Source organism: Girardinichthys multiradiatus, chromosome 4, assembly GCF_021462225.1.
Source record: "Girardinichthys multiradiatus isolate DD_20200921_A chromosome 4, DD_fGirMul_XY1, whole genome shotgun sequence".
NCBI classification, from domain to species: Eukaryota; Metazoa; Chordata; class Actinopteri; order Cyprinodontiformes; family Goodeidae; genus Girardinichthys; species Girardinichthys multiradiatus.
In genome coordinates, this window is record NC_061797.1 from 19,267,582 (window position 1) to 19,279,562 (window position 11,981).

The following is an 11,981-nucleotide window of genomic DNA, read 5'->3' on the forward strand; positions in this document are numbered from 1 at the left end:
AATTACACTTGTTTCTTGTACGAGCTCCGGTGTTTGCAGAAACACATCAGCAGGCTAAAATACCTGTTATATGTGGATATTTAAACGCTCGAGTGCCCAGACACAGAAGGGGTAAGGATAAAGCTTTCTGTTGGCAGCAGTCTTTTGGATCAGACTAAAGATGTATCTTGTGTTGTTGGGGCTTTGGAGGGGATAGTAGAAACAAAACAAGGCAGTGAAGGGAGTAAAGAAAGGACCAAGGAGTGTGCCTGAATGGATGCCCTTGATCTTTCAGGCGTGTGACAAGGGCTTCCTTCTGTAGAGTGCAAATAAAGTTTCTGCTAATCCTTTCACAGTTCTCCCTGGGACCGGCCAGCTGGTGGATTGGCCTTTCCTTTGGCCCAGCTGGAGAGGAGGTCAGGTGTGTGAGTGTTTAAATCTGTTAAATATTTTCTGTTTATACATTTCTCTAGGAATTTGATTTTTTTTTTCATGTAGACATAGCTATAGATTGCACTTATTTAATGATGAACTGGGCTTGGGCTTTTGGTAGAGAAGCCAAGAATATAGCAGATTACATTTTTTGTTGGTAGACTTGGTAAAAGAAATACATACTAATAGCTGATTACATAGATTAAATATTGGCATGCCAAATATGGCAGCTGGCCAAATGAAACTCAAACTGTTTGTTTGCCATCTAATGATCACATTAAGGAATCGCTATCATGTACAGTACTGCTGTCCATGTATTTTGAATATGTTTGAATATGTAAAATGGAGAGAAGTCTGTTATCAATTTGATTTGTTAATAGTTGTCAGCCTGGTTACTAACCACAGCAATAAGCAAATCCCTTGGGTTGCCTGATTGTTTTTTGTGCCTAATTTTTAGATTTAGTAGATCAAAAGATTTATGCCAGAATTAGATAAAAAGGCAGTGAGGTAAAACTTGGGTTTGACTAAAACATTAACTACTTGTATAACATGAATAATTATGATCATAAAATCAATCATGTAACAATTTTTATTAAATAAATACTTTTCTCTTTCTTTTCCAGGTGGAGCGACAAAACGGAGATAGAATTTCAGAACTGGGCAGATGGCGGTTTAAATGGTGATCTTAGAAAAAAGGGGATGTGTGTCTCCATGTCTTCTTCAACAGGTGAGCACAGACAGACAAACATGCGGTTTCAGATTTAACCACAGTGACCAGTTCTGACATTTAACCTGGATGTTGCAGGAAAGTGGTCAGTAAAAAAATGCAGTGAACTTCACGGCTATGTGTGCAAGAGAAGAACGGTATCTGTGGTAGAGACTCGCCGGGAGCCACACTACATCGGTGCATGTCCAGAGAAGTGGCTGTACTTCGGACACAAGGTACAAACAAGCGTTTGTGGACTTACATGTATATACGTTCATAGAAATACATTTTTTAAATTACTCTGTGTTAAGCTCCTTGTACTGTAAATTGTATAATTAATGGCAGGAGCTACATCAGGATTTTCCTTTCCACTCTGTTAATATTGTTTTATATTTTTCTGTAGTCTTGTAGAGCACCTTTAAATACCTCACGTTTCAAATTTTTCCTGTTATGATTTCTCTTGAAAAATACCAGTTTGTAACAAACTTTGAAACCATTGTTCCCACAGTAAATATTCGAACACTTTTCTGCTGCATACATGCAGACATGGTAACAAGGAAGTACACCCTCTTTTATAGTTGTTTTTTAGTTGTAGAGTTTTACATATCAGGACATCCCAACATGAGAAAAAAAATTATGCTGTTTATAAAGTTGTTTATATCAACCATGAAGTCCTTTAGAGTCATGTGAGGTGAAGCTTGGTTTAATGTTGATCATGAACCAGGACAGAATTCTCTCAAACACTGCAGCAAATATGCTTTAAAATGGCTAAAAAATACAAAAGAAAATCAAGGTCCTGCTAAGATTATGTGAATTCCAAAGACAAAGAACTGAATAAATGCCATTAGAGGAATGTGCCAAAATTCCTCTGCTATAAGAGTCTGCTTAAATGTTGCAGAAAACAACTTTCGAAACTGTTTTTGCTAAATGTCGTTGCACAACTGTTGAACGATCAAATGTGCTTAGTTTTGCACACATTTATTAAGGTTTGGCTTGATCTATGCATGATAAATAATAACATGGTGAAATATACTGTTTGTTTTTGTGCACAAGGGATGGGTTTTAAATAACTTTACAATCTGGTAAAGATCTGACCATTTTTATTATTTCCTGATAAGTTAAACTACACATAGGATGTGTGCTTTATTTCCTACATTACTGTTCCTATTACAGAACTGAGAGAATGGTCTCATTCTACGCTACCTACTCCCACAGATCTAAACAATTGCCAGATTCTCAGCTCTCTTTGAGGTTGAAGTAGGATGTTTGTGTTTCCATTTGCCGTTTCTGTGTGAAGTATGTTGTTAACTTGAGAATTACCCCCTGCTGATTGTGCTCAGGCCTCAGATTGGCCAGCTGGTTCTTGTTACATTACAACTAGTTTTTTCTTTGGTCAGGTCAAATGTTCCTCTGAAGCCTAAAGTGGGAATTTTAGAGTAGAAAGCCAGATTGTACATAGTGTTACTTGTTCAAAACAGGAAGAGAAAGGGGTTTTGGATTTTGGCGCTTTTTAACTCTGGGTCCTGACCACTCGAGTTCTAATGGTGCTGTGGGAATTCTCGTAGTCTTACTGTTTTGTGTAGGATTAATGTTTGTGTTGGCAGTGCCTCCTGCTTCACCTCCCTGGCAATCCAAATGAAGGAAAGAGTTGGAAAGACGCCCAGTCCATCTGCTCACTGTTTCAAGGCTCTCTGGTTGCCATAGAAGATGAGATTGAACAAGGTAGAGACAAAGTGAATTGTACAATGGCTCCTATCAACAAAAGAAATGGTTACTGCTTTGTTTCTGTCCTAAAAACTCCTCTGATATATGTAATACTTATTTTTCTGTTGTCATGCCTTGATTTCTACAGCCTACATCACTATGCTGCTCCAGGGCAGCTCTGTCGGTGTGTGGATTGGTCTGCGGGATGAGGACACAATGAAATGGACCAATGGGAAACCAGTCAGCTACACCAACTGGTCTCCAGTCGAACCAAAGAGTTATTTCACTGTAAGGCCCAGAGAATACCCACAGTACCTTACTCCAAACTGAGTGATTAAGCATGTAATGCAGACAAGCATGTGTACTCAAAATAAAAATGGATCGTATTAATTAGGAAGTTGAAGCCAAGAGGTAATAGATTTGTGACATTTTGTGTTAACCTCTCAGCAGGATGAGTGGCTCAGTGGGGTCGCTGATGAACCGCTTTGCACGGTTTTGTCCAACAACCACAACTTCCACCTCACTGGGAAGTGGTACGATGAGAAGTGCAGCGAGAGTGGGTATGGCTTCGTTTGTCAAAAGCCTCAAGGTAAAACTGTATGCGTATCTTCTTGATTTTGTTCCTCTATCAGTCTGTTATTGTTTTTATAAGTTTATGCACTTTTCTCTTTTGTTGTTTGACCACTTGATTTTAGAAGTCAAGTTTATTTATATAGCGTTTTTCAGCAACAAGGCACTCAAAGCACTGTACATGAGGAAAAACATTACAATGATACAGAGAAAAACAAAATCAAATTACATTAATAATCCTTGGTAGTTTACTGGTAAGAGTTGGTTTTAATCCAATCTTTCTAATAGAGGTAATTAGCTCATTAAGTCCTCTGTGGTAAGGAATTCATCCGGTGCTAGAAGAAAAATTATAATATTAATCCTTGAGGTCGCTGGTATGAGGCAGCTGTGGTCCCATCATTCAAATAAGCTGGGTCACTGGTATAAAACAGTTTTAGTCCAAAGTTTTTTAATACTAATAATGTTTGGCTGTCACTGGTATGATATAGTTGTAATACAATCCTTTTAAGAAATCTAAAATTCTCTGGTCATTGGTGTAAAAACAGCTTTAGTCCAAATTTTCAAATACTAATAATATTTGGCTTTCACTGGTAATCCTGAGAAATCTGAAAATCCATGAAGTAATGTCACTTAAGTAATGGAATCACACATTTAGGTAGATGAGAAAAGAGACCACATTAGGTAAGAAGAGGAAAAAAAATCATATTTCACACTTTATCCATAGCAGGATCTCATCCAACCCCGAAGCTTTTTACACAATTTTACCAGGCTTGCCAATATGTTTAAAAGTCACTGTAAATATTATTTGTTCCTGACTTTCTATGAATAATGTACCATAAATATAATCATGTGAAAGTTGTTGAAAGTACAAATGCATCTTAATAAATCAGAATACCGCCAGCAGTTTATTCATTTCAGTTATTCAATTCAAAAAGTGTATGTGGCCAGCAAAATGGCCGTAACTAAAGTCCTTAGAAGAACCATGGGCTGTTGTGAGAAGGAAAATGAGAGACGCCAGAGCGAACAAGGCAGATGAGCTGAAGGCCGTCATCAAAGCAACTTGAGCTTCCTTAACACCTCAGCAGAACCACAGGCTGATCGCCTCCATGCTACCCTGCACTGATGCAGTAATTTATACAAAAAGAGTCCTGCCAAGTATTGAATGCTTATATTGTACAGTACATGAACATCCTTAAAATCACCATCGACATTATCAGACATAAACAGTTTTGTGTTATGAATCAATATAATATGGGATTTTTGAATTTAATTACAAATATAAATGACCCTTTCAATGAGATTCTAATTATTTAAATGCACCTGTATTCAAACTTTTATTTGCAAAATTTGAAATTAAGATGGATAGTATCACACTACAAGAATGACACAAAAATCCTCAGGTCATCAGAATGATTATTATTATCAGAATCTGCATAACTGATAATAGTAATTAGCCAATCGCTCTTTTAGAAACCATACATGCATGTTGATGTTGGCCGCATGTCTTCCCCTCTTCCCACACGTTTCCTGTCAGGCCACTTTCAGAAAAAATACAAAAAATAAAGGCCACTGGTGCATAACAAATATATAAGAAACGAAACCAGACATGAGCAAAACTGTACCTTGGAAGCCCCACGTTTCATCTGGCAGGCTTCCAATAATGACTCAAGGATATCGGTATTTAGTTTCCCAAATCTGTGCAAGAAGTCCCAAACATATCCTAGAACACACTTTGTGCCGAACATTAACATCTTAGAATAATCATTCTAATGCATATTGTCAGTATATTGCACTGTGTCCACACTACTTATCATTTTTCTCTGGTTGCAGACACGTCCAAACCCCCCACCCATTCCTATCACCACCCTCTTCCTGACAATATTGAGTACAGGAGCCGCAGCTACAAGGTTGTGTCTGGCAACATGAGCTGGTACGACGCCATGCATATGTGCATAGAGAATGATTCTGACCTAGTGAGCGTTACAGATGCCTACCACCAGGCTTTCCTTACTGTCCTTGTCAATAGATTGGCAGTCCCGCACTGGATTGGACTGTATAGTCAAGACGTATGTATATTCTCATATGCTTTGCGCTGTATATGTCTACCGTGTGACAATGTGGATGTGTGAGTAGGTGTCAACCTTGCCTTTCTGCTTTCTGCTTTTGAAATACTGCTGTACCACACAGACTGTTTAAATTAATAGGTTTTACTAGTGCTTGAGTGATCTGTAAGCAAAGAAAGCTTAATTCAATGGAAAAATTACTTGGAACTAAATCTTCCGCAAGGAAAACGTTACCCGCTCATATGAATTACAGAACATTGTGGAAAATCCCAACATGTTCTTTAAATGGACATCTAGCCACAGCTAACCACAGAATGTTTTGTTCAGTTTGTTTTTCATAGTTTCTCTTGTCTCTTGTGAAACTTGGGGGTTGTACATTGGCCTTCTAACCCTGCAGGCATGTACTTTGCTATTTAAAAGTCATAGAATTAACATTTGGATTCCATCATTGCTCAGCCCTTCTTGGCTGTCCTAAGAAAAGAGAGATATAAAAAAAGGAGGTGAGAGAGTTACTGTTTTTCACATAAATCCCCTTCTCTGTTCCTTCTATTGGTTGTAGACTTGTTAATACATTGACTATGAAATAACTGTAGCACTTTGATCATACCAAGGTCATGTCACTGCCTCTTGGCATGTTACTTATTACACCATAAAACAATAAAGATAAGGATAAACTTAGATTCAGACAGCTAATTGGTTGCCTCATCATCCTTACTGCAATGTCTTTGTAAAAAATAATTAAAATACAAAACTTGATTTAAAAATCTCAAAAACTGGTGTTTCACCTGTGGAGCTTTCTGACAAAATTTCTGGTGACTATAAATACTTACAGAGTGGCATCAATTATAAGTGGTCAGATGGCAGTGACACAGTGTACACACACTGGGACGCATTTGATGAAGACGATGACGACTTTGTGACTGGAGAGTGTGTGTTCATGGACGTGAATGGAGGCTGGCGGAGAGCAGACTGTGAGACTCCGTTAACAGGAGCGCTGTGTCAAATTCCTCTGCCCAGTTAGTGCCATTTCTATGATAAAGCATGAAAACCTAAATACTCAACACTAATCAGATCTAATCATATGTGTGAAATCACACTCCTACTTCTTCTCACAGGCAGTAAAAAGTGTGAGACATCCTGTCCATCCACCTGGGTAAAGTCTGGACGAGGCTGCTACAACTTTGAGCCAGTGGTTGAGAAACTCACATTTGAGGAGTCAAGAATCCACTGTAAACAGAAAGGTTGGTTTAAAGCTGTGACTTTAGTTGCTTGTGTCACTATTTATGAGTGCAAACTAATCATCAAAAACTTAAAACATTGTTTAAGTAGATTAAAATTGCCCTCCTCTTTACACATGAAAAAGGGATTGCTTGATTTTTAATACAGCCTCTTGTCACTGTACGATAGCAACTGCAGTGATGGATAGACAGAACACCACATTTTAAAAACAGCAATCACAACCAGAAAATAACTCATTGTATTTTTTTGTGTTTTGTTTACTCTCAAATTATTTTTATAGAACATTATTCTGATTTAGAGCCCCTCTGACTGATGAAAAAATATCTCTGTTGGATAAAAACCTGGTTTTGACATTTTTGTTTTTTGGGCAAAATAAACTCTAATGATCTTTCTTCACATCTGTCTGTTTCTAGTTAAAAAGAGCCTGTAAACTTCAATAAGAGCATGTATCTTTAACCAAACACAATGAATTTACATTTAGAAGTGAAAATTTTTTCAATTTCCTGGAAACATTTTTGTACATATATGGTTTCTGTCCAATTGCAACAATATGTAATATTTTACCAATATCCATTTAGCTTAGCTTAGCTTACCCTAGCTTAGCTTATTCTTAGGTCAGAAACATTATGTAAAACAGCTATTCTCTATAGGTCATACAAATGGCAAATTTTACCCACACTTTAAATTTGGGTTCCATCTTCAGGAGCTATGATTACCTTTTCCACTGCTTTGCTGATGACATCAGATTTATTCACCCAATTTCCTACATGTTCCTACATGGTGTCTTTCTCCAGGCTCGAATTTCTAGATTTTTTTCCCATGCATTTTTTACAACACTCTGGGCATTTGTGTGCAAACTATTATGTCTGAACCTAGTTAAATAGTAGTCAGGTCTTACTATTTGTAGTTTCCATAAGTAATAAAATAACACGAGACCTAAATTGCCTCATAATGTTTGGTATGCGATAATTTAAATCACCTCTATTTCAAAATCTCTAAATCTTGAACTCAAATGAATAATGGAGTATCCTACAGTAAATGCAGACTATTTAAAGCACAGTTTGTGAACGAATGTACCTTTTTTTGCTTTTTGTTTTAGTTTAATATTTTGCTTGACATTTTACACCAAGTTTAAGGACCGCAAGTCCAGTTCAACATGAATTTAAAGTTGTCTAGACATGAAATAGGTAGTAAAATGCATTCAGTCACTAAATCAAAAGCTAAAATCCTGTCAAGTAAAATTGTAAAACCAAGGTGTGATGTGGCAAAATAAAGTACTCAATGCTAATTTAATAAATCAGTGTGGAGCACTTGGTGGCAAGTAATGTATCCATTTGAGTCGGGTGTGCTAGAGCAGAGACACACCTAAAACTTGCAGAGATTAGTGGCTTTAGGTCCAGGATTGACAACCACTAATTTACAACATTGAGCAAATGCAAACAGAAGCTTTTGTTGTAGATGTTCCACGCGTAGAAATATTTAAGGCACTTTTAAGGACTCACTTTTTACTCTGTTTTTTTTTAGATTTAGGTGGAGCTTGTCAGTTTTGTAGTTTATGTCAATATAATATATTTTACTTCTATTTCTATTACTTTGTTTTATTGTGTTTTAGTATTGACTTCTTACATTGCAGTTTTATTGTCTATTGAAATAAAATTTTATTGCTCTTGGTTGTGTTTAGTCCTTACAGGACTTTGGCACAACTGTGTTCAAAGTGCTATCAGCTTATCTTTTACAAAACGTGAAATGTAGTTGCTATTTGTAATTGGAATATGTGCATTACCAACTATTTTGCAAAGAATGACCCAGCTTGAGTTTTTTTGTAGTAGGTGCAACCTCTCAACCTTAACAAAAAAATGTTGGGATTTTGTTATGCCTCTCTCACCCTCCAGTCAACACCTCAGATGTCCTAACCATTGAAAGTGAGACAGAGAACCGTTTTGTTCTAGAGCAGCTGTTGTCATCTGGGTTCCTTCACCGCACTATTTGGTTGGGGATGTACTTCAACGTAGACAGTAAGAATTTCTAACACTTGTTCAACCAATGAAATAATGATAAATGAGTTTCATTTAACAATGAAACTCTGCATCCAGCCGATTCAATGGCCTGGGTTGATGGTTCACCAACGGACTACACCAACTGGGCAGGTAAAGGCCCGGACACCAAACTGCTCACCGCAGATACCTGCGTCACAACCAGGCTGGTTGATGGTGTGTGGCATTTATCAACATGTGGAGAGCAGCTTGGCTTCATCTGCAAAACCATTTCAGGTAGATGTGTGAAACAGAAAATGTACAGAGCCACTGACCTATAAGCATTTTGACTACATGACAGGGCAAATGGAAGGGTGAGAATTAATGTTTATAGTTGCCAACTGCAGGGACACAAACCTTTTGATGAATGCTACTTTGTGTACACAGGCCTGAATAATTAAATATGCTTGTGAATGTTAGTGTCACTGTTTTGAAGGTCGCATTGCACCAGAAACTTACCTCAATGTATAATTTCTTTTTTAGCATGCAGTCAGCTGTCCTGAATGCCAAAGATAATTTATGAGAAGCTATACTAAACCTTAGTCTACTCCATCTTTTGCAGATGTAACTACTGAGGTGGAAGTGGAACCACTTAATGGTAAGTTTCTTTAAAAACTGGTTGACTTTGAAAACTATAGATAGATTCATTGTTTAGAGTTGGTACAATAAACACCAGCGCATGATAACCAATGTCAGCAAATCACACTTACTCACAGTTATTAGTTTACAGACTATTTGCCAAAAATATTAAATTATTTATGAGTTTTGGCTGTTATTCATCAGGAGAGTTATCTAACCTTGGTCTAAAACATGACGTTTTTTGCAGGTTTACATCATGGGGTCATCCCTGCTGCGGTGGTAGTGGCCGTATTGATCTTTGCCCTGCTGGCAGGGGCAATGTGGTTTCTATACAGGAGGAACCCTGCACGATTTCGTGGTTTCCCCTCCCTCGGAAGTGCTTATTACAGACAAACCAACTCTCAAGCAACAGAATCAGATGGAAATGTTCTTATTACTGACCTGGAGGCTCACTTAGGGTAATATCACCCTTGGATTTTTGTATTTTGTGAGTCTTTGTGTGTGTCTCAGAATTTTCCTGTCTGGTTTAAGGGCCAGGTGAAGTCTTTAAGCTGTGACACCAACTTCTCACTACAGAGCTGAGATGATGACAGTGTTTGTTTTGTTTGAAGGATCCTGTTGGGTCTCTGATTTGGATTTATTTAAAGCATTCAACTGAGACTAAAGTAGGAGTCAATCCCTTCTGCTGACACACAGAACCAGTATCTGAATTTATGCTTTAAACTAAGATCTGATTTTTTTATTTTTATTTTGAGGAAAGGATGGCTGAAATCGTCTAACATATGAGTTCACAACAATTTTTTAAAGAGAAAAAGCGTGAAATCCATTCTGTTTATTTGGTAACTGTTCAATGAAGAAAACCATTGATTTTAAAGATTCAGAAGATTTATAAAATTGAAGGAAATTTGTGGTATTTCATATTTCTATTAAAAACAACACTGATACCTTAATATTACTTACCTGATTCTGTAAATGATGCATTCAGGAGCTTATGGATTGCTGGATCCGTACATGTGGTACAGTACAGTTGTCAGTATTACTTTTGTATTTACATGTTATTTTGTATGTATACATGCTGTATATTGACGTTGGAATGTGTTTTTGTCAGTCCTAGCAATGTCCAAACAACTGATCTCTGTTTTTATTTAGGTTTGGTCGTCCAAAGCAAAATTAAGAAGTGCATTGTGTACAGTTTTATTTGCATTAAATGAAATTGAGCTTGGATTAAACCGGCTAGGAGTGCTGCTTTATATAAGACAGGACAACAGAAAGTCTATGGAACAAAATACATCTGTCTGTGAAATTGTCTGCAGGTTTATCGCTTTAGTTTTGGGCATAATTGCTGCAAGACAAGTGATATTAGGAAACAATAATAACTGGAATATCAAGTATTGACATGAATTGTGCATTACATCTATAGCACGTAGCACTGAAGATTTACTTGCAATTTTGGCTCCTGAACAAATAACTTCCACACATAGGCGTTAGAAATACTTATAATATTTGTTTTTGTTTTGATCTCACTACAAATTATATTCATGCACTGATAGTTTATTTGTTTTAAAAGACGATTAAAGTAATTATGAAAGGAGAGCCTAACAAGCCTAAAGCAAATCCTGTTTGATCTACTCAGAAAGGTCAGATGGGGACCAAAAACAGTTGCTAAGATAACCACAAAATGATGTGCGTTTAATCAAACAGTTTCATATATTTTTTAATAGGATTAGATGTTTGCATAAACAATATTTTCGTAGCAGATCATATGTTACATGGAATTTCAAATTATAGACAAGAGCTCAAGCATTCTCCTTGTTGAACTAGTGCTTCATTTTCAGTCTTTGTGAAATAAGAATTACCCAATGGTTCCTTTATCGCAGTAAAACACAGTCTCTGCCATTAGATTGTCTATACAAGCTGTCAGTGAGGCGCAGCTTTAAAATGTTCAGCAATATCTGACTAAATGTAGATTATTTAATAATTCATAAAAGCTTCACTGGGCAGCAGAAAAAATTTGCGTGCAAGCATAAGGGAGGGTTATCTGGTGCAAAATGTTGGACTTCTTACGCAGCTAGCGGAGGATAAGAGATCAGTGGGTGTGATTTTTGAGAAACATTAGTGGGAAGACACCGACAGCAAGGATGCCCAAACAAAACCGGAAGTTGAGGAATTTCAGAATAAAAGTGGCACAAGAAAATTGCTTTGAGATCTATGTTTTGAGACGTGAAAACAAACGCTTGTGTCAGATTGTCAGAATATATTTTCCGCGGTTCAGAATTTCTAGATCAAAAGATACATATGTGTCCATCCCTATCAGTTATTGATTGATGAAGTCGTCTATGTGGTTCTCCAGGAAATACTGTGAGGGCAAAAGTAAAAAAAAAAACTAGGCTCTATTGACAAAAATAGATTTTGAGTGTAAAAATTCAATAGAAAAAACCAGTAGCCTGTAAGTACAGTTAACTGAGCTGTGCAACTGCAAGGTGTTAAAGGATATGCAGTTTATAGTCTTGCGGGAACCCATGCGTATTACAAAGAGCTGTGGCAATAATGACCATAATACAGAAAAGAAGGTATCTTACATTTTTACAGCCTTAAAATTCATTTATTTTAGTCCAGTTCTTACCTTAGACACTGAACGGCAGAGTTTTGTGAGTGATAAATTTGAATGTTTCTAAT

The 11,981-nt window shown here is 37.0% G+C and overlaps 1 protein-coding gene across 3 annotated transcripts in view; it reads left to right on the forward strand.

Moving 5' to 3' along the window:
• pla2r1 (phospholipase A2 receptor 1) overlaps positions 1–10,534 on the forward strand; it is a 28,314-nt gene extending 17,780 nt beyond the window's left edge. The window contains exons 18-30 of one of the 3 annotated variants that reach the window (XM_047362615.1): positions 336–400; positions 1,035–1,138; positions 1,217–1,353; positions 2,722–2,839; positions 2,970–3,109; positions 3,269–3,410; positions 5,222–5,457; positions 6,287–6,470; positions 6,570–6,695; positions 8,586–8,708; positions 8,787–8,963; positions 9,289–9,324; positions 9,553–10,534. In XM_047362615.1, coding sequence (XP_047218571.1) covers positions 336–400; positions 1,035–1,138; positions 1,217–1,353; positions 2,722–2,839; positions 2,970–3,109; positions 3,269–3,410; positions 5,222–5,457; positions 6,287–6,470; positions 6,570–6,695; positions 8,586–8,708; positions 8,787–8,963; positions 9,289–9,324; positions 9,553–9,767 — 1,803 coding nt within the window. In that variant the 3' untranslated portion in view covers positions 9,768–10,534. Of the gene's footprint in view, positions 1–335; positions 401–1,034; positions 1,139–1,216; positions 1,354–2,721; positions 2,840–2,969; positions 3,110–3,268; positions 3,411–5,221; positions 6,471–6,569; positions 6,696–8,585; positions 8,709–8,786; positions 8,964–9,288; positions 9,325–9,552 lie in introns of those variants that run through there. The other 2 variants (XM_047362613.1, XM_047362614.1) reach the window with 2 other exon arrangements.
• The last annotated feature ends 1,447 nt before the right edge of the window (positions 10,535–11,981 follow it).